This window comes from Rhamphochromis longiceps, linkage group LG9 (genome assembly GCF_057381845.1).
Source record: "Rhamphochromis longiceps isolate RC_006_pf linkage group LG9, R_longiceps_female_GT1.1, whole genome shotgun sequence".
NCBI classification, from domain to species: Eukaryota; Metazoa; Chordata; class Actinopteri; order Cichliformes; family Cichlidae; genus Rhamphochromis; species Rhamphochromis longiceps.
Window position 1 is genome coordinate 12,149,314 of NC_140565.1, and position 20,860 is coordinate 12,170,173.

At 39.6% G+C, this 20,860-nt stretch overlaps 1 protein-coding gene across 1 annotated transcript in view; it reads left to right on the forward strand.

The window, feature by feature from the left end:
- Positions 1–20,860, forward strand: part of LOC146661827 (DIS3-like exonuclease 1) — a 44,489-nt gene that overhangs the window by 16,633 nt on the left and 6,996 nt on the right. The window contains exons 9-11 of the mRNA XM_085418314.1: positions 310–557; positions 19,065–19,157; positions 19,240–19,528. Of these exons, the coding sequence (XP_085274440.1) occupies positions 310–557; positions 19,065–19,157; positions 19,240–19,528 (630 nt within the window). The remainder of the gene's footprint in view (positions 1–309; positions 558–19,064; positions 19,158–19,239; positions 19,529–20,860) is intronic.

Below are 20,860 nucleotides of genomic sequence, written 5' to 3' on the forward strand. Positions count from 1 at the left end.
ACTGGTTCGATTGCAACCGGAGATACAAATCAGGGTTGTGCCTGGAAGGGCATCTGGTATAAAACTCTGCCGTATCAAAAGATGCTGAGCTATCAGGTGTGGTGACCCCTTGTGACAAGGGAGCAACTGAAAGTGAAACACTGTTTTGCTTTGTCTTTGTGTAAAGTGTCCTTGAGTGTTTTGAAAGGCGCTTAATAAAATGTATTATTATTATTATTATTATTAATGTTTTGTATAGAATCATAACAAAATGTGAAAAGTTCAAAAGACTATGCGGCTGTTTAGCTGTGCCTGTCCGTCTGCCATCAGCTGAGAGAGATGCCGGTCAACTCTCTGGAGAAGCCGTGGACGGTAGACCCCTCTGAGGTGGCAGAGCGGCGGGATCTTAGGGACAGTCGCCTGGTGTTCAGCATCGATCCACGCGGCTGTGAAGATGTAGACGACACGCTGTCTGTACACAAGCTCCCCAACAGAAGGCTGGAGCTGGGAGTTCACATTGCTGATGTCACTCACTTTGTCAAAGAGGGTTCGCTCACAGACTTGGAGGCACGTTCAAGGTGAGGAACTGGTTGGAGTGGTTGGGTAGAGTAGGTGGGATATAAAAGGATAAAAGAAAATTACAGCATCTTGCATAAGTGTTCAGAGGAACTTTCAGAAGTACAAAGAGGCAAGAAAGTTGTTGCCTGAATTAATGTTGCATCAGCAGCATGCCTTGTAGCGCAATTATAAATAACACAGAGAGCCACCTTAAATAAGGCTCGTGTCTGATGTGAAGCATTAAGCCTTAAATGTCTATCATTTAATCACATGTAGAAGGACTTCACAGGGTCCATGATGGCTTTGAAAGTATCACTGGCACCAGGAATTGAACCAATGGTCAGCACGTTGTTGGTTCAATCCCTGGTGCCTTCGGGCTTCATGTTAAAGTCACCTTGCACAAAATACTTAACCCCCAAATTTCCCTGGATGCATCCGTTAGTGTGAGTGTGCATGTGAGAGAAAATGCTTAAAGGTATAGACTAACGCGCTGTATGAATATGTGTGCGAATGGACGAATGCTGGTCGTGCTAAAAGGTGGTTGGGGTTCTCACAGTAGAGAACTGCTACACACAGAACACAGTGGTCCATGTTGTTACGAAGAACTTGTGCTCATTTTGAGTACGATGCCATTAACAGGACAGGGGAATGTTTCCGCTGTGGGAAAGCCTGAGTGATTTTCACTGTGGCCTTCATAAACATATATTACTACGGGACATGGCAGCCATACTTGTACACAACATTCAACCAGAAGGTCATGTGGAGCAGGGAAATTATTTTACTGCTATTGTTAAATAATTGTCATCATTACCATTGCATTAATAATAAAATCTGGAGTTTATATTGCATTCAGGGGTTAAACAGTGTCTCTTTCAGAAAGACTGAGTTGCAGGCTGACAGGAAGTTGTATGCAGAAGTGAAAGCAGATAGTTATTTTGAGCCGCAGGCTAAGACGAGGCTTTAACAATGTAACAGATAGCTTTAAGAAGGCCTTAAGCAGTTATGACTATTTTATACACAATGCATATCTGTGCTTATTAAAGAGTTGGAGCTCGGTCAATTAATTGGGGGTCGGAAGCTTTGTTCGGCGCGATGTTCGGACAATCTATTGTGCAAGTGACTTGGAGCCATAGAAGGAATTGCAATACATGCTTACAAAACACTTATATATCAGATCATTTTATATTAAGGTTTTAGTAGAGGTCCTTGGTTAAAACATTTATTTAGTAGAAGACATACACATAGTCTCAGTGAGCTTCTGGTCTGGTAAAAGGTCAGAAGTGCAACAGGTGAATTGAGAAAGAGCATTTGAGGACGAGACACAGACAGTAGGTGAAGAGGTGACACAAAGAGCATGTGAGGTCAACACACACACACACACACACACTTTAAATTAGATTTATTTAGAGGAGAGGTTAGTTATGTTTGGCTGTAACTGCAAAAGTGTCTTGGTAAAAGAGGAACCGTTTCTTGGTGTCTCGGCAAGAAAGAGGAATAGGATAAGAACTGAAAGGTACACAGGAAGTGCCAGCCATGAAAATAGAAGATGATTTTCTGGGTGAAAAGTCATGATGATGTTGATCTGATCTATGTATAAAATGTACCGGTGACGCATGAAGGGGCGTCAGTAAACAAACCCTGATGCTATAAAATATCTGTTCATGCTTTGATTAAGTCGAGGACTACTTCCTGTCTGCGTACAGAGTGTCTTCCCACACGTGTGTTCATTAAAATCATCGTTTGACTTCACCCGGCCGGATCGGTGTGGTTATTCTTCGATCACCTCTTGTACCCTTCCTCAATATTGAATCTTAACATTTGGGGGCTTCGTCCGGTTATTGAGGAGGGAGAGTTGGAGGTTTAGACGGAGAAATCCGGGGTCTTAGGTGGTCTGACGGGCAGACATGAATTCCAGTGGTCGAAGTGAGTGGGCATAAGCCGGCTTATCCAAAAGGTAAGGCACTACCTGTTGAATTATTTCCAAAGTGTGCCAAATTGGACATGATAAAATTTAAGTCTACTCACTGAAGTTACTGGTGGATGTCTGTTTTGATTTTGATGAAAATTACATGAGTTGAAGCAGTTAGAGTTCTGCTAAGAAGAAATGAAAGCAGTTAAGAGTCTGATAAGAAAAGTTTAAATACTGGGTTGAAGTCCCAAAGAAATTGAGTTAGAGTCTCAAGTAGTTTGGTAGGGAATTGGTTATTGTGTTGGTTAGAGTCCAAATTTGGTTATAAGAGTGGACCTGAGTGGTCATTTTGTGAGTTGGAGTCTCCATTGACCACTAGGTTGCACCTGCCTCAGTTATACACTTGTTTTGGGTGTTGATTGTTGTTTCAAAGTATTATAAATTATTCTAGAACGGCAGTTCGAGTCTGCTAGGAAGCGCAGAGCCCGGAGGTTACGCTCCCTCCTTGTCGTGGACGCGCGACATTGACCTCTCGGCGAAGAGGGATAGTTCAGTGTGGTTTAGCTGTGGGGTACAGGGCATCCCGGAATTAAGCTAGGAGTTAGAGTCTCCTTACCGTTTGGAACGGTACCTGCGCTTTTTTGGTCAGAAGAAGTTGGACTTCGGGCGTGTAACTTTAACTTAACACTTCAAAGTTTGGGTTGGTTGACGCTTTTAAATTGAGTTAGGGGTTTTAGAAATGAGGCCAGAAACAGTTAAAGTCTTGATACTGGTTAATTGGTCGCAAAAAACTCAGGGAGTTTATCCGCTGGGCGGTTATTTTAAATTTGTCTAAATTGTGTAGGCGCTAAAGCTGACAGATCTGACAGTAGTTGTAAATATAAGACGTCTTTGTAATATAAAAGATCTGTGTGAAAGGAGTCTGAGGCAATGCTGCTGCTATTTTTAGACGGTGTGTGAGTGAAAATGCAAATGAGTAAGCAGTGAACTGTTTAAGCCACAGTTGGTTTTACAAATACTGCTGCAAACATTGTTGAGTGTGTGTTTCAAATGCCATTTATGTTTATTAGAGGACTATAAATAAAGTTTTGAGTTGCCGTAGGGGATGTATAGTAATTGACTGAGTTTGGATGTAGATATATAAATATATTGAGTGCACTGTATATACTTAAGACTAACACATGACTTTCAGTAGTAACTTTTCTCCAGTATTAGTTGCTGGTGTGTTTTATTTTTTCAATCTCTTGTGTGTGCGGTGAGAATTAATAGAGGTTTCAGTTTTTGTTTGTTTGTTTTTTACTTGCTTTTTTTGATTATGACAACCATGTCTAAAATACTCTTAGGAAAGTGGGTTTTGAGTTATATCCCTCAACTCTAGTCACACTTTAAGTGTGAATGCGGTGACTAGAAGGTTTTGAATGATGAATAAAGGTGTGAGAGGTATTTCTTTGGTGATGTAAAGTAGGAGGTTTTAAAGTTTGAAAGTGTTTTTAATTTGAGAGAGGCATGAGTGATGTTATAAGAGTTTGAGTTTCTTTTTCTTTCAGTTTAAAACACATAAGTACATACACTTGGTACACCTGTTTACTCTTTGACTTTATTAAAACAAACGGTGTATTTGAGTTTGAATTTCAGTAATTGTATGTTGATATGGTAATTTAGTTTTATGTTAGGTGAAGGAGATGTCCATCTCTGCGTCTTGCAGGATCGAAAGTGAAAGTTGAAGGTTGTGATGTGAATGCTGTGAGTACTCGATTTGAATGATTCTGTGTGAGGTGTACAAAATACTAAATAATAATAACACTATGAAAGTTGATAGTAGAGTGAGTGCAAGGTGATGTGTGAACAGAGGAAGTCTGAGAGAGAAGTGTGTGCGTAGGCAAAATGTAGAGTGTGTGCGTGAAATAAGGGAGTATTGTTTTTACATCAAGGTTTAGTAGAACTAAAGTAGAACGTCACAAACAAACAAAAGAAAATAAAATAAAGAGAGAAAATAACTGATAATTACTTTAATGAATAGAAAACACACATACACAAAGTGCCATATGTGAAATTATTCTAGGAAGGAGTCAGAAGTGAGATAGTTTAATATAAGATGCAATGAAGGAAGCAGCTTACATTCCTTTAATTCCCAGAGCCAGTGTGTTCCCTCCCCTGCCCACTTGGGCCCCGTATCAGGCGAGTATGGAAGGCTGGATAGCCCATGACGGGTAAGATCCCACCTCGAAACCCTGGGACAACCTAAGGCAGGCACAGTCACGATTACTCTCGGCTTCAGTAAGAAGACGGGACCTGACGGGTAAGGCCGCTGGGCTGAGGTGGAGGTGGAAAGTGGCAAGTGGAGCCCTACCTTCTGGCTGAGGACAAGGAATGCTGCTATTTAAGGTAGGAAATCAGAAGTTGGGTTAGTAAATTTGGGGAGGAGAAAATTGACTGTTTAAAGGCAAAATTATGAAGGAGTCTGACACACTGCAAAAGCATCATATGCAAATTCACACACACACAAACAGAAAATGCATTAAACTTATAAAGACAAGACAAGCTCATGGAGTTTAATGCATAGACACTGATTAAACCTGGCTAAGAACACAAACATATGCAATGAAGAACAGCTTGCTATTTTGTATGAATGATACAATGGTGTGAATGTTTAATAAAATACATTTGTGTTTGTAATTGAGGAATAGAAGAAGCCATATGACAAAGGGGGTTATGTTTTATGCTGAATTGAAGTATGTTACAGAGCATAAGGGGGTGATTTTTGTGTGCAAATTGTGTGGTTTTAATGAGACTTTTGGTGTATTGAGGAGGTGAAATTATGTGGTGGCAAGACTTGTGTGTTTAAGGTTGTTGTGGTGATGGGTTGATTCTGTCAGGTAGGTTGTTGTTGTTATTTTTGTTTTTAATAGAGGGAGTTTTAGGAAACATGGACATGTCTAAAAAATTGGGCCCATTATTTTGTAACAGTGCACTTAAAGAAAACCTGTCAGGTGATTTTGTTTTGTTTTTATGAGCTAACAATCAGCTCTAGTTTTTCATTTCTGTTTTAAGCAGGCCTGCAACAGTGAATAACGGCGCTGAAAATTCTCGGGAAGAGCAAATATAAGGCGGCTTTCCAGATTATAATTGGCTGAGGAGAGCTACCTGTGGGGACTGATCAAGGTCGTAAGTCCCTGTAAAAAGGATTTTATGCGAGTCAATCCAGTCCAAAAGCATAAAGAAATATTTTCCTATGGAAAATAAAAATGACTGAGCTCATTTTGCTGAAGGTGGAGTATCTGATCGTGCGGGAAGCTCAACTATCAGCAAATAGATGGTTTGATTGAATGTGAGTGAATGTGTGACTGCATGTGAGTGAATGTGAGGATGAATTAATGTGGACAAACAATTTGCTTTTACCAGAAAAATTTTTGTTTTGTTGACTGGGGTTAGATTATGGGATTATAGTATATTGTTGGGAGAATGCCAAATGCTAAAGGGGAAATATTTTTTGATGTAACTCAGTTATCATTGTTTGAAGAAACACATGACTGATAACTGTTCTGTTTTAAGTTTATTTTATGACATACATTGGATCATGAGTGAGGAAAACTGAGCATTTTTAAGTTTTGTATAGTATCTTGACACATGAAATGTATCAAGATAAAGGGGGGTTTAGGGTTTAATAATTTAATTGTTTAATAATTTAGGATCATTTCAGGACCTTTTGGGTTTTTGATCATTTGGATATGGTAAAACTGAAACTGTTATTTTTAAGTTAAGGTTAAAGGATTAAAAGTGAACTTGTCACGGTTTGCGAGGCAAGCCGTGTGGAGTTGTAGAAAAGGACCCAAAAGGCGGCAGCTCTGGTGCAGGTGAATATTTATTTACAACGGTGGGCACAAAACAGCACTGGTGGAAAAACAAGAAACCGGAAACCTAAACTGGGTAAGCTAATAACACAAACCAGAAACGAGACGCAGGGAGACCGAGGGGAAACAACACAGACGAACCAGCAACTACAATATCAGAAGACAGAACTTAAATACACCCAGAGAACACAGGGAGATTACACACAGGTGGGGAACACAGGTGACACTGATAAACATAACGAGACAGGGCAGGAGTGAACACAACATTACGCATACTGACGAGAGACTGTCAAAGTAAAACAGGAAGTACACAGAGGTTCAGACAGGAGGAGAGAGAGCACGGGGAGAACACAGACATAACAGGCTGGGGAAAACATGGAATAAACACAAAGAGAGACGAGAGCTCATAAATACACAGAGGGGCACAAGGGGGTAAGAGTCACAAAGGGAAAAAACACTTAGGGAACACCACAATAGGACACCTGAGAAAACCTGGCCTAAATAAGGAACGAAAATACAAGGAACCAAGAATACTGGGCCCAGGACCATGACAGAACTGAATCCTGTTTAGAAGATACAATGCCGGTTTTTCAAAGCTGTGAATAAGTCTTAGAGGGAAAATTAGTGAGGGTTGAAGGAGTAGAACAGCTTTGATTTCTTTTTGATTTCTAGAAGTAGTGGTTATAATGTAGGCTTATACATACAGATATTACATAGGAGGTATTTTTAGGATAAAGGGGGAGCTTATAAATAGAAATGATTTTTATACATATTGCATTTTGTGCTTTTAAAGGAGTTATGGCTCAAATTTGTCTCTGGAGGGTCACGAGCCTTTGGCTAGCGCTATGATTAGCCAATCTACTGTGAGGATAATATGAGTTCATGAAGGATTGCACACGCTTACAGACACAGAGTTAAGAAACACACATGACAGTATTGATTCCAGGCAAAAGGCCGTAAATTCATTTAGCTTTTTGACTGAACTTAAAGAAGGACTAAAGAGTAAGGAAAGCATATATTTTGGTTAAGTCTGATAAATTAGAATTAGAAGGTATTGTTACATTAAAGGGAGCAAATGAAATAAAAAAGGCTATACCAAAAACAGGTGATAACATAGGAAATGTGAGGTTTTAAAATGAAGTTAGTGTTAACACATAGGAGTTGTTTCAAGGCAGCATTTAGCTATGATGAAATGTATACAGGATGTTGATGATCAGATAGGGAAAGTAGAGCGAGCAACTGGACGTGAAAGCAGGGCTTAAAGAGTTTAAAGTGATGAGGAACGTTGAAGAATATACATAAATACAAGTCAATAAGTTAAGAGCATAATTAGGATCATGCTTTTGATTAAAGAGTCCCAAAAAGGATAAGTTAGGGAGATGCAAGAAAAGGTGTTTTGTTTCCTTTGCAGAAGATCTCGGCGACCACAGGAGGGGCGAGGATCCTGGAGATCTCGAGGCCTGCTGAACCACAATGTATTGCGACCTCTGGTGTTCCAGAGGTCGTGAGAGGGAGTGTGGAGCAGGGAAATTATTTTACTGCTATTGTTAAATAATTGTCATCATTACCATTGCATTAATAATAAAATCTGGAGTTTATATTGCATTCAGGGGTTAAACAGTGTCTCTTTCAGAAAGACTGAGTTGCAGGCTGACAGGAAGTTGTATGCAGAAGTGAAAGCAGATAGTTATTTTGAGCCGCAGGCTAAGACGAGGCTTTAACAATGTAACAGATAGCTTTAAGAAGGCCTTAAGCAGTTATGACTATTTTATACACAATGCATATCTGTGCTTATTAAAGAGTTGGAGCTCGGTCAATTAATTGGGGGTCGGAAGCTTTGTTCGGCGCGATGTTCGGACAATCTATTGTGCAAGTGACTTGGAGCCATAGAAGGAATTGCAATACATGCTTACAAAACACTTATATATCAGATCATTTTATATTAAGGTTTTAGTAGAGGTCCTTGGTTAAAACATTTATTTAGTAGAAGACATACACATAGTCTCAGTGAGCTTCTGGTCTGGTAAAAGGTCAGAAGTGCAACAGGTGAATTGAGAAAGAGCATTTGAGGACGAGACACAGACAGTAGGTGAAGAGGTGACACAAAGAGCATGTGAGGTCAACACACACACACACACACACACTTTAAATTAGATTTATTTAGAGGAGAGGTTAGTTATGTTTGGCTGTAACTGCAAAAGTGTCTTGGTAAAAGAGGAACCGTTTCTTGGTGTCTCGGCAAGAAAGAGGAATAGGATAAGAACTGAAAGGTACACAGGAAGTGCCAGCCATGAAAATAGAAGATGATTTTCTGGGTGAAAAGTCATGATGATGTTGATCTGATCTATGTATAAAATGTACCGGTGACGCATGAAGGGGCGTCAGTAAACAAACCCTGATGCTATAAAATATCTGTTCATGCTTTGATTAAGTCGAGGACTACTTCCTGTCTGCGTACAGAGTGTCTTCCCACACGTGTGTTCATTAAAATCATCGTTTGACTTCACCCGGCCGGATCGGTGTGGTTATTCTTCGATCACCTCTTGTACCCTTCCTCAATATTGAATCTTAACATTTGGGGGCTTCGTCCGGTTATTGAGGAGGGAGAGTTGGAGGTTTAGACGGAGAAATCCGGGGTCTTAGGTGGTCTGACGGGCAGACATGAATTCCAGTGGTCGAAGTGAGTGGGCATAAGCCGGCTTATCCAAAAGGTAAGGCACTACCTGTTGAATTATTTCCAAAGTGTGCCAAATTGGACATGATAAAATTTAAGTCTACTCACTGAAGTTACTGGTGGATGTCTGTTTTGATTTTGATGAAAATTACATGAGTTGAAGCAGTTAGAGTTCTGCTAAGAAGAAATGAAAGCAGTTAAGAGTCTGATAAGAAAAGTTTAAATACTGGGTTGAAGTCCCAAAGAAATTGAGTTAGAGTCTCAAGTAGTTTGGTAGGGAATTGGTTATTGTGTTGGTTAGAGTCCAAATTTGGTTATAAGAGTGGACCTGAGTGGTCATTTTGTGAGTTGGAGTCTCCATTGACCACTAGGTTGCACCTGCCTCAGTTATACACTTGTTTTGGGTGTTGATTGTTGTTTCAAAGTATTATAAATTATTCTAGAACGGCAGTTCGAGTCTGCTAGGAAGCGCAGAGCCCGGAGGTTACGCTCCCTCCTTGTCGTGGACGCGCGACATTGACCTCTCGGCGAAGAGGGATAGTTCAGTGTGGTTTAGCTGTGGGGTACAGGGCATCCCGGAATTAAGCTAGGAGTTAGAGTCTCCTTACCGTTTGGAACGGTACCTGCGCTTTTTTGGTCAGAAGAAGTTGGACTTCGGGCGTGTAACTTTAACTTAACACTTCAAAGTTTGGGTTGGTTGACGCTTTTAAATTGAGTTAGGGGTTTTAGAAATGAGGCCAGAAACAGTTAAAGTCTTGATACTGGTTAATTGGTCGCAAAAAACTCAGGGAGTTTATCCGCTGGGCGGTTATTTTAAATTTGTCTAAATTGTGTAGGCGCTAAAGCTGACAGATCTGACAGTAGTTGTAAATATAAGACGTCTTTGTAATATAAAAGATCTGTGTGAAAGGAGTCTGAGGCAATGCTGCTGCTATTTTTAGACGGTGTGTGAGTGAAAATGCAAATGAGTAAGCAGTGAACTGTTTAAGCCACAGTTGGTTTTACAAATACTGCTGCAAACATTGTTGAGTGTGTGTTTCAAATGCCATTTATGTTTATTAGAGGACTATAAATAAAGTTTTGAGTTGCCGTAGGGGATGTATAGTAATTGACTGAGTTTGGATGTAGATATATAAATATATTGAGTGCACTGTATATACTTAAGACTAACACATGACTTTCAGTAGTAACTTTTCTCCAGTATTAGTTGCTGGTGTGTTTTATTTTTTCAATCTCTTGTGTGTGCGGTGAGAATTAATAGAGGTTTCAATTTTTGTTTGTTTGTTTTTTACTTGCTTTTTTTGATTATGACAACCATGTCTAAAATACTCTTAGGAAAGTGGGTTTTGAGTTATATCCCTCAACTCTAGTCACACTTTAAGTGTGAATGCGGTGACTAGAAGGTTTTGAATGATGAATAAAGGTGTGAGAGGTATTTCTTTGGTGATGTAAAGTAGGAGGTTTTAAAGTTTGAAAGTGTTTTTAATTTGAGAGAGGCATGAGTGATGTTATAAGAGTTTGAGTTTCTTTTTCTTTCAGTTTAAAACACATAAGTACATACACTTGGTACACCTGTTTACTCTTTGACTTTATTAAAACAAACGGTGTATTTGAGTTTGAATTTCAGTAATTGTATGTTGATATGGTAATTTAGTTTTATGTTAGGTGAAGGAGATGTCCATCTCTGCGTCTTGCAGGATCGAAAGTGAAAGTTGAAGGTTGTGATGTGAATGCTGTGAGTACTCGATTTGAATGATTCTGTGTGAGGTGTACAAAATACTAAATAATAATAACACTATGAAAGTTGATAGTAGAGTGAGTGCAAGGTGATGTGTGAACAGAGGAAGTCTGAGAGAGAAGTGTGTGCGTAGGCAAAATGTAGAGTGTGTGCGTGAAATAAGGGAGTATTGTTTTTACATCAAGGTTTAGTAGAACTAAAGTAGAACGTCACAAACAAACAAAAGAAAATAAAATAAAGAGAGAAAATAACTGATAATTACTTTAATGAATAGAAAACACACATACACAAAGTGCCATATGTGAAATTATTCTAGGAAGGAGTCAGAAGTGAGATAGTTTAATATAAGATGCAATGAAGGAAGCAGCTTACATTCCTTTAATTCCCAGAGCCAGTGTGTTCCCTCCCCTGCCCACTTGGGCCCCGTATCAGGCGAGTATGGAAGGCTGGATAGCCCATGACGGGTAAGATCCCACCTCGAAACCCTGGGACAACCTAAGGCAGGCACAGTCACGATTACTCTCGGCTTCAGTAAGAAGACGGGACCTGACGGGTAAGGCCGCTGGGCTGAGGTGGAGGTGGAAAGTGGCAAGTGGAGCCCTACCTTCTGGCTGAGGACAAGGAATGCTGCTATTTAAGGTAGGAAATCAGAAGTTGGGTTAGTAAATTTGGGGAGGAGAAAATTGACTGTTTAAAGGCAAAATTATGAAGGAGTCTGACACACTGCAAAAGCATCATATGCAAATTCACACACACACAAACAGAAAATGCATTAAACTTATAAAGACAAGACAAGCTCATGGAGTTTAATGCATAGACACTGATTAAACCTGGCTAAGAACACAAACATATGCAATGAAGAACAGCTTGCTATTTTGTATGAATGATACAATGGTGTGAATGTTTAATAAAATACATTTGTGTTTGTAATTGAGGAATAGAAGAAGCCATATGACAAAGGGGGTTATGTTTTATGCTGAATTGAAGTATGTTACAGAGCATAAGGGGGTGATTTTTGTGTGCAAATTGTGTGGTTTTAATGAGACTTTTGGTGTATTGAGGAGGTGAAATTATGTGGTGGCAAGACTTGTGTGTTTAAGGTTGTTGTGGTGATGGGTTGATTCTGTCAGGTAGGTTGTTGTTGTTATTTTTGTTTTTAATAGAGGGAGTTTTAGGAAACATGGACATGTCTAAAAAATTGGGCCCATTATTTTGTAACAGTGCACTTAAAGAAAACCTGTCAGGTGATTTTGTTTTGTTTTTATGAGCTAACAATCAGCTCTAGTTTTTCATTTCTGTTTTAAGCAGGCCTGCAACAGTGAATAACGGCGCTGAAAATTCTCGGGAAGAGCAAATATAAGGCGGCTTTCCAGATTATAATTGGCTGAGGAGAGCTACCTGTGGGGACTGATCAAGGTCGTAAGTCCCTGTAAAAAGGATTTTATGCGAGTCAATCCAGTCCAAAAGCATAAAGAAATATTTTCCTATGGAAAATAAAAATGACTGAGCTCATTTTGCTGAAGGTGGAGTATCTGATCGTGCGGGAAGCTCAACTATCAGCAAATAGATGGTTTGATTGAATGTGAGTGAATGTGTGACTGCATGTGAGTGAATGTGAGGATGAATTAATGTGGACAAACAATTTGCTTTTACCAGAAAAATTTTTGTTTTGTTGACTGGGGTTAGATTATGGGATTATAGTATATTGTTGGGAGAATGCCAAATGCTAAAGGGGAAATATTTTTTGATGTAACTCAGTTATCATTGTTTGAAGAAACACATGACTGATAACTGTTCTGTTTTAAGTTTATTTTATGACATACATTGGATCATGAGTGAGGAAAACTGAGCATTTTTAAGTTTTGTATAGTATCTTGACACATGAAATGTATCAAGATAAAGGGGGGTTTAGGGTTTAATAATTTAATTGTTTAATAATTTAGGATCATTTCAGGACCTTTTGGGTTTTTGATCATTTGGATATGGTAAAACTGAAACTGTTATTTTTAAGTTAAGGTTAAAGGATTAAAAGTGAACTTGTCACGGTTTGCGAGGCAAGCCGTGTGGAGTTGTAGAAAAGGACCCAAAAGGCGGCAGCTCTGGTGCAGGTGAATATTTATTTACAACGGTGGGCACAAAACAGCACTGGTGGAAAAACAAGAAACCGGAAACCTAAACTGGGTAAGCTAATAACACAAACCAGAAACGAGACGCAGGGAGACCGAGGGGAAACAACACAGACGAACCAGCAACTACAATATCAGAAGACAGAACTTAAATACACCCAGAGAACACAGGGAGATTACACACAGGTGGGGAACACAGGTGACACTGATAAACATAACGAGACAGGGCAGGAGTGAACACAACATTACGCATACTGACGAGAGACTGTCAAAGTAAAACAGGAAGTACACAGAGGTTCAGACAGGAGGAGAGAGAGCACGGGGAGAACACAGACATAACAGGCTGGGGAAAACATGGAATAAACACAAAGAGAGACGAGAGCTCATAAATACACAGAGGGGCACAAGGGGGTAAGAGTCACAAAGGGAAAAAACACTTAGGGAACACCACAATAGGACACCTGAGAAAACCTGGCCTAAATAAGGAACGAAAATACAAGGAACCAAGAATACTGGGCCCAGGACCATGACAGAACTGAATCCTGTTTAGAAGATACAATGCCGGTTTTTCAAAGCTGTGAATAAGTCTTAGAGGGAAAATTAGTGAGGGTTGAAGGAGTAGAACAGCTTTGATTTCTTTTTGATTTCTAGAAGTAGTGGTTATAATGTAGGCTTATACATACAGATATTACATAGGAGGTATTTTTAGGATAAAGGGGGAGCTTATAAATAGAAATGATTTTTATACATATTGCATTTTGTGCTTTTAAAGGAGTTATGGCTCAAATTTGTCTCTGGAGGGTCACGAGCCTTTGGCTAGCGCTATGATTAGCCAATCTACTGTGAGGATAATATGAGTTCATGAAGGATTGCACACGCTTACAGACACAGAGTTAAGAAACACACATGACAGTATTGATTCCAGGCAAAAGGCCGTAAATTCATTTAGCTTTTTGACTGAACTTAAAGAAGGACTAAAGAGTAAGGAAAGCATATATTTTGGTTAAGTCTGATAAATTAGAATTAGAAGGTATTGTTACATTAAAGGGAGCAAATGAAATAAAAAAGGCTATACCAAAAACAGGTGATAACATAGGAAATGTGAGGTTTTAAAATGAAGTTAGTGTTAACACATAGGAGTTGTTTCAAGGCAGCATTTAGCTATGATGAAATGTATACAGGATGTTGATGATCAGATAGGGAAAGTAGAGCGAGCAACTGGACGTGAAAGCAGGGCTTAAAGAGTTTAAAGTGATGAGGAACGTTGAAGAATATACATAAATACAAGTCAATAAGTTAAGAGCATAATTAGGATCATGCTTTTGATTAAAGAGTCCCAAAAAGGATAAGTTAGGGAGATGCAAGAAAAGGTGTTTTGTTTCCTTTGCAGAAGATCTCGGCGACCACAGGAGGGGCGAGGATCCTGGAGATCTCGAGGCCTGCTGAACCACAATGTATTGCGACCTCTGGTGTTCCAGAGGTCGTGAGAGGGAGTGTGGAGCAGGGAAATTATTTTACTGCTATTGTTAAATAATTGTCATCATTACCATTGCATTAATAATAAAATCTGGAGTTTATATTGCATTCAGGGGTTAAACAGTGTCTCTTTCAGAAAGACTGAGTTGCAGGCTGACAGGAAGTTGTATGCAGAAGTGAAAGCAGATAGTTATTTTGAGCCGCAGGCTAAGACGAGGCTTTAACAATGTAACAGATAGCTTTAAGAAGGCCTTAAGCAGTTATGACTATTTTATACACAATGCATATCTGTGCTTATTAAAGAGTTGGAGCTCGGTCAATTAATTGGGGGTCGGAAGCTTTGTTCGGCGCGATGTTCGGACAATCTATTGTGCAAGTGACTTGGAGCCATAGAAGGAATTGCAATACATGCTTACAAAACACTTATATATCAGATCATTTTATATTAAGGTTTTAGTAGAGGTCCTTGGTTAAAACATTTATTTAGTAGAAGACATACACATAGTCTCAGTGAGCTTCTGGTCTGGTAAAAGGTCAGAAGTGCAACAGGTGAATTGAGAAAGAGCATTTGAGGACGAGACACAGACAGTAGGTGAAGAGGTGACACAAAGAGCATGTGAGGTCAACACACACACACACACACACACTTTAAATTAGATTTATTTAGAGGAGAGGTTAGTTATGTTTGGCTGTAACTGCAAAAGTGTCTTGGTAAAAGAGGAACCGTTTCTTGGTGTCTCGGCAAGAAAGAGGAATAGGATAAGAACTGAAAGGTACACAGGAAGTGCCAGCCATGAAAATAGAAGATGATTTTCTGGGTGAAAAGTCATGATGATGTTGATCTGATCTATGTATAAAATGTACCGGTGACGCATGAAGGGGCGTCAGTAAACAAACCCTGATGCTATAAAATATCTGTTCATGCTTTGATTAAGTCGAGGACTACTGGCTGTCTGCGTACAGAGTGTCTTCCCACACGTGTGTTCATTAAAATCATCGTTTGACTTCACCCGGCCGGATCGGTGTGGTTATTCTTCGATCACCTCTTGTACCCTTCCTCAATATTGAATCTTAACATTTGGGGGCTTCGTCCGGTTATTGAGGAGGGAGAGTTGGAGGTTTAGACGGAGAAATCCGGGGTCTTAGGTGGTCTGACGGGCAGACATGAATTCCAGTGGTCGAAGTGAGTGGGCATAAGCCGGCTTATCCAAAAGGTAAGGCACTACCTGTTGAATTATTTCCAAAGTGTGCCAAATTGGACATGATAAAATTTAAGTCTACTCACTGAAGTTACTGGTGGATGTCTGTTTTGATTTTGATGAAAATTACATGAGTTGAAGCAGTTAGAGTTCTGCTAAGAAGAAATGAAAGCAGTTAAGAGTCTGATAAGAAAAGTTTAAATACTGGGTTGAAGTCCCAAAGAAATTGAGTTAGAGTCTCAAGTAGTTTGGTAGGGAATTGGTTATTGTGTTGGTTAGAGTCCAAATTTGGTTATAAGAGTGGACCTGAGTGGTCATTTTGTGAGTTGGAGTCTCCATTGACCACTAGGTTGCACCTGCCTCAGTTATACACTTGTTTTGGGTGTTGATTGTTGTTTCAAAGTATTATAAATTATTCTAGAACGGCAGTTCGAGTCTGCTAGGAAGCGCAGAGCCCGGAGGTTACGCTCCCTCCTTGTCGTGGACGCGCGACATTGACCTCTCGGCGAAGAGGGATAGTTCAGTGTGGTTTAGCTGTGGGGTACAGGGCATCCCGGAATTAAGCTAGGAGTTAGAGTCTCCTTACCGTTTGGAACGGTACCTGCGCTTTTTTGGTCAGAAGAAGTTGGACTTCGGGCGTGTAACTTTAACTTAACACTTCAAAGTTTGGGTTGGTTGACGCTTTTAAATTGAGTTAGGGGTTTTAGAAATGAGGCCAGAAACAGTTAAAGTCTTGATACTGGTTAATTGGTCGCAAAAAACTCAGGGAGTTTATCCGCTGGGCGGTTATTTTAAATTTGTCTAAATTGTGTAGGCGCTAAAGCTGACAGATCTGACAGTAGTTGTAAATATAAGACGTCTTTGTAATATAAAAGATCTGTGTGAAAGGAGTCTGAGGCAATGCTGCTGCTATTTTTAGACGGTGTGTGAGTGAAAATGCAAATGAGTAAGCAGTGAACTGTTTAAGCCACAGTTGGTTTTACAAATACTGCTGCAAACATTGTTGAGTGTGTGTTTCAAATGCCATTTATGTTTATTAGAGGACTATAAATAAAGTTTTGAGTTGCCGTAGGGGATGTATAGTAATTGACTGAGTTTGGATGTAGATATATAAATATATTGAGTGCACTGTATATACTTAAGACTAACACATGACTTTCAGTAGTAACTTTTCTCCAGTATTAGTTGCTGGTGTGTTTTATTTTTTCAATCTCTTGTGTGTGCGGTGAGAATTAATAGAGGTTTCAATTTTTGTTTGTTTGTTTTTTACTTGCTTTTTTTGATTATGACAACCATGTCTAAAATACTCTTAGGAAAGTGGGTTTTGAGTTATATCCCTCAACTCTAGTCACACTTTAAGTGTGAATGCGGTGACTAGAAGGTTTTGAATGATGAATAAAGGTGTGAGAGGTAGTTCTTTGGTGATGTAAAGTAGGAGGTTTTAAAGTTTGAAAGTGTTTTTAATTTGAGAGAGGCATGAGTGATGTTATAAGAGTTTGAGTTTCTTTTTCTTTCAGTTTAAAACACATAAGTACATACACTTGGTACACCTGTTTACTCTTTGACTTTATTAAAACAAACGGTGTATTTGAGTTTGAATTTCAGTAATTGTATGTTGATATGGTAATTTAGTTTTATGTTAGGTGAAGGAGATGTCCATCTCTGCGTCTTGCAGGATCGAAAGTGAAAGTTGAAGGTTGTGATGTGAATGCTGTGAGTACTCGATTTGAATGATTCTGTGTGAGGTGTACAAAATACTAAATAATAATAACACTATGAAAGTTGATAGTAGAGTGAGTGCAAGGTGATGTGTGAACAGAGGAAGTCTGAGAGAGAAGTGTGTGCGTAGGCAAAATGTAGAGTGTGTGCGTGAAATAAGGGAGTATTGTTTTTACATCAAGGTTTAGTAGAACTAAAGTAGAACGTCACAAACAAACAAAAGAAAATAAAATAAAGAGAGAAAATAACTGATAATTACTTTAATGAATAGAAAACACACATACACAAAGTGCCATATGTGAAATTATTCTAGGAAGGAGTCAGAAGTGAGATAGTTTAATATAAGATGCAATGAAGGAAGCAGCTTACATTCCTTTAATTCCCAGAGCCAGTGTGTTCCCTCCCCTGCCCACTTGGGCCCCGTATCAGGCGAGTATGGAAGGCTGGATAGCCCATGACGGGTAAATCATCGTTTGACTTCACCCGGCCGGATCGGTGTGGTTATTCTTCGATCACCTCTTGTACCCTTCCTCAATATTGAATCTTAACAGTCATGCAGCAAAAAAAGGAAAAATGAGTCTGCTTCCAACTAAATTAGTTTTATTCTACTGAGTGGTAGAAGTAAAGAACAGTGTGTCACACATCATTTGTTTTCAGATCCCCTTTGTACAGTTACGGGTGTCAGGAAAACACCGGAGGTCACATGATGGCATGTGACCTTGAGTACCTGATGTTAATGGTTTGTCTATAATTGGCTTTCAGTGCATCTTATTAATAAAGAGGATGATGATACAAGACAGTTGAACCACAGTAATAGAACAAGAAGATATTCATCTGTGTTTATGTCCAGATATATGCACATGTTCTGATTTATTTATTTATTTTGTGCTGTATTGTACAAATGAATAAAACTGAGTTTAAAATATCTGCAGTAAATGAAGTGAAGGTCGGGGCTGCAAAAGTAATGCTTGCACTTGATCTCCACAAATTTTCCTTCCTGGGAACATGCAGCGATGACACCATGTGACAGGGAAGCAGCCCAAAAAAATTTGTGTCACAGCTGAACGGCCGACAAATCTGCAGCAAATGCATTCTGCTGTCATCTCGGTGTAATCTCGCTATAATCCAAAATCTCTACGGAATTCTTTCAGCACCTTGTTGAGTCTTGGAAGTGAAGAAAGGAGTGTTCAGAAGGCAGAAGTGTCTAACCCAGTGCTAATAAAATGTATCTGATAAAGTGTAGTCTGCAGATAAATTAGTAAGAAGGTCCATGAAGTGCATGTCGTTTTTTAAAGGCAGCAGCAGCAGCAGCAGCAGCATGTACAGAAGATGATTGAGAGCCGAGTGAGGAGAGAAACTCCGTGTAGACTGTTAACAACGTGCACTTATAAAATAATACTGAAATCTTACTATATATTTTTTATGTTGTGATTTTTAATGTAGTTTTGGTCCTCTGCTTTCTCTCTGACTTACTCTAAAATTCCATTTTACATTTCATAGCTGTCCACAAAGCAGCGTGCAGATCACCCACCTGTCCAGCTCGCCTCCACACTTTAAAGAAGTAAATTAAAATCTCATGATTGTGGTTTGAAGCCTTAAATTCTATTTCAGAAAATGGGGAATATTTATTAAATCATAAGAAAAACATTTTGCTTATTTATTTCATCCTTCCTGACTTATTAATAAACAGAAGGATGAAAATGACAAAGGTGGAACAAACTCTGAATATTTAGTACTTATTTTCAAATTATGTCTCACTTTTGATTAGAAAGAAGATGATAAAGCTGCTGCTTTGATCTCATTGCCTTTTTATATTTATTATGTCACTTCTTAAGGGCTACAACCTACTACCTGGCAGACCGCAGGTACGACATGCTGCCTGCTATTCTCAGCGCAGACCTTTGCTCACTGCTGGGAGGTGCTGACAGGTTAGTAGACTTCCCATCACACGTTTCATTTTCATATGCTTAAAATGCATGCTAGTTGTGTAACTGACACTTTCAAATTCAGGTATGCAATGAGCGTGCTTTGGGAGCTTGACGCAGAATCCCTTGAAGTCCAAGAGGTCTGGTATGGTCGTACACTCATCCGCTCCTCCTATCAGCTCCACTACGAGCTGGCTCAGGCGCTCCTCAACGGAGAACAGGTTGAGGTAGCGGAACTGGCCAACCTGGGTCCTCAGGAAAAGGGTTCTAAGCTAGCTCAACTCACTGAGGCACTTGAGATGCTCACACATGTAGCCAGACATCTTCGGGCAAAGAGGGACAGAGGAGGAGCGCTGGAGCTGGAAGGAGTGGAGGTATGATTGGTTTCTTGTATCTTCATAGAGTATTTTGTGTGTTTTGGTAATGTGTGTACTTAACAGTAAGACTATATAAATAAAGACTGCAAACATTTAAGGTTCATGTTCTTAATTGAAAGCGTAAGCATGTTATAGCTGAGTGTCTAACCCTAACACATCGTCACTACTGACGTCTAACATACGACACAAAATGATTCAATGAATCTGAAGTGAATCAAACAAAGTAAACCGTGCACATAGCTTCAGTGGAGAGAAATCCATTCTGCACATTAAAAACTGGAACCACTATCTTTCTCGCACATTTCAGCTGCAGAAGATTCTCCCTTCTAAGCTTCTGTCTAAGTGAAAGTTTGACTTAACCTCTGTGTTTGGTCATTTTGTCAGATGACATCATGGTTAGAAAATTCAGTATCAGTCACCCCGAAACACTTCATACAGCCGAGGGGAGGAAATCAGGTCAAAAGACACCTGTGGAAAAGGGCCAGGGATTAATGATAACTAATGATTAAATGGAGATTGGTCTATAAACATGTAGTCAGTGATAATGATGACAAAGAGGTGATGATGATGTTCGGCGTCATCATGAGAATCCCCCAGCTGCCACGGTCTATTGCAGCATAACTAAGGGAGGATTCAGGGTCACCTGGTCCAGCCCTAACTATATGCTTTAGCAAAAAGGAAAGTTTGAAGCCTAATCTTAAAAGTAGAGATAGTGTCTGTCTCCTGAATCCAAACTGGAAGCTGGTTCCACAGAAGAGGGGCCTGAAAACTGAAGGCTCTGCCTCCCATTCTACTTTTAAATACTCTAGGAACAACAAGTAGGCCTGCAGAGCGAGAGCGAAGTGCTCTAATAGGGTGATATGGTACTACAAGGTCATTAAGATAAGATGGGGCCTGATTATTTAAGACCTTGTATGTGAGGAGCAGGATTTTGAATTCTGGATTTAACAGGAAGCCAATGAAGGGAATCTGCTCTCTCTTTCTAGTCCCTGTCAGGACTCTTGCTGCAGCATTTTGGATCAGCTGAAGGCTTTTCAGCGAGTTTTTTGGACATCCTGATAATAATGAATTACAGTCGTCCAGCCTGGAAGTAATAAATGCATGAACTAGTTTTTCAGCGTCACTCTGAGACAGGATATTTCTAACTTTAGAGATGTTGCACAAATGGAAGAACGCAGTCTTACATATTTGTTTAATATGTGCATTGAAGGACATGTCCTGGTCAAACATGACTCCAAGGTTCCTCACAGTGTTACTGGAGGCCAAGGTAATGCCATCCAGAGTAAGAATCTGCTTAGATACCATATTTCTAACATGTTCAGGACTCAG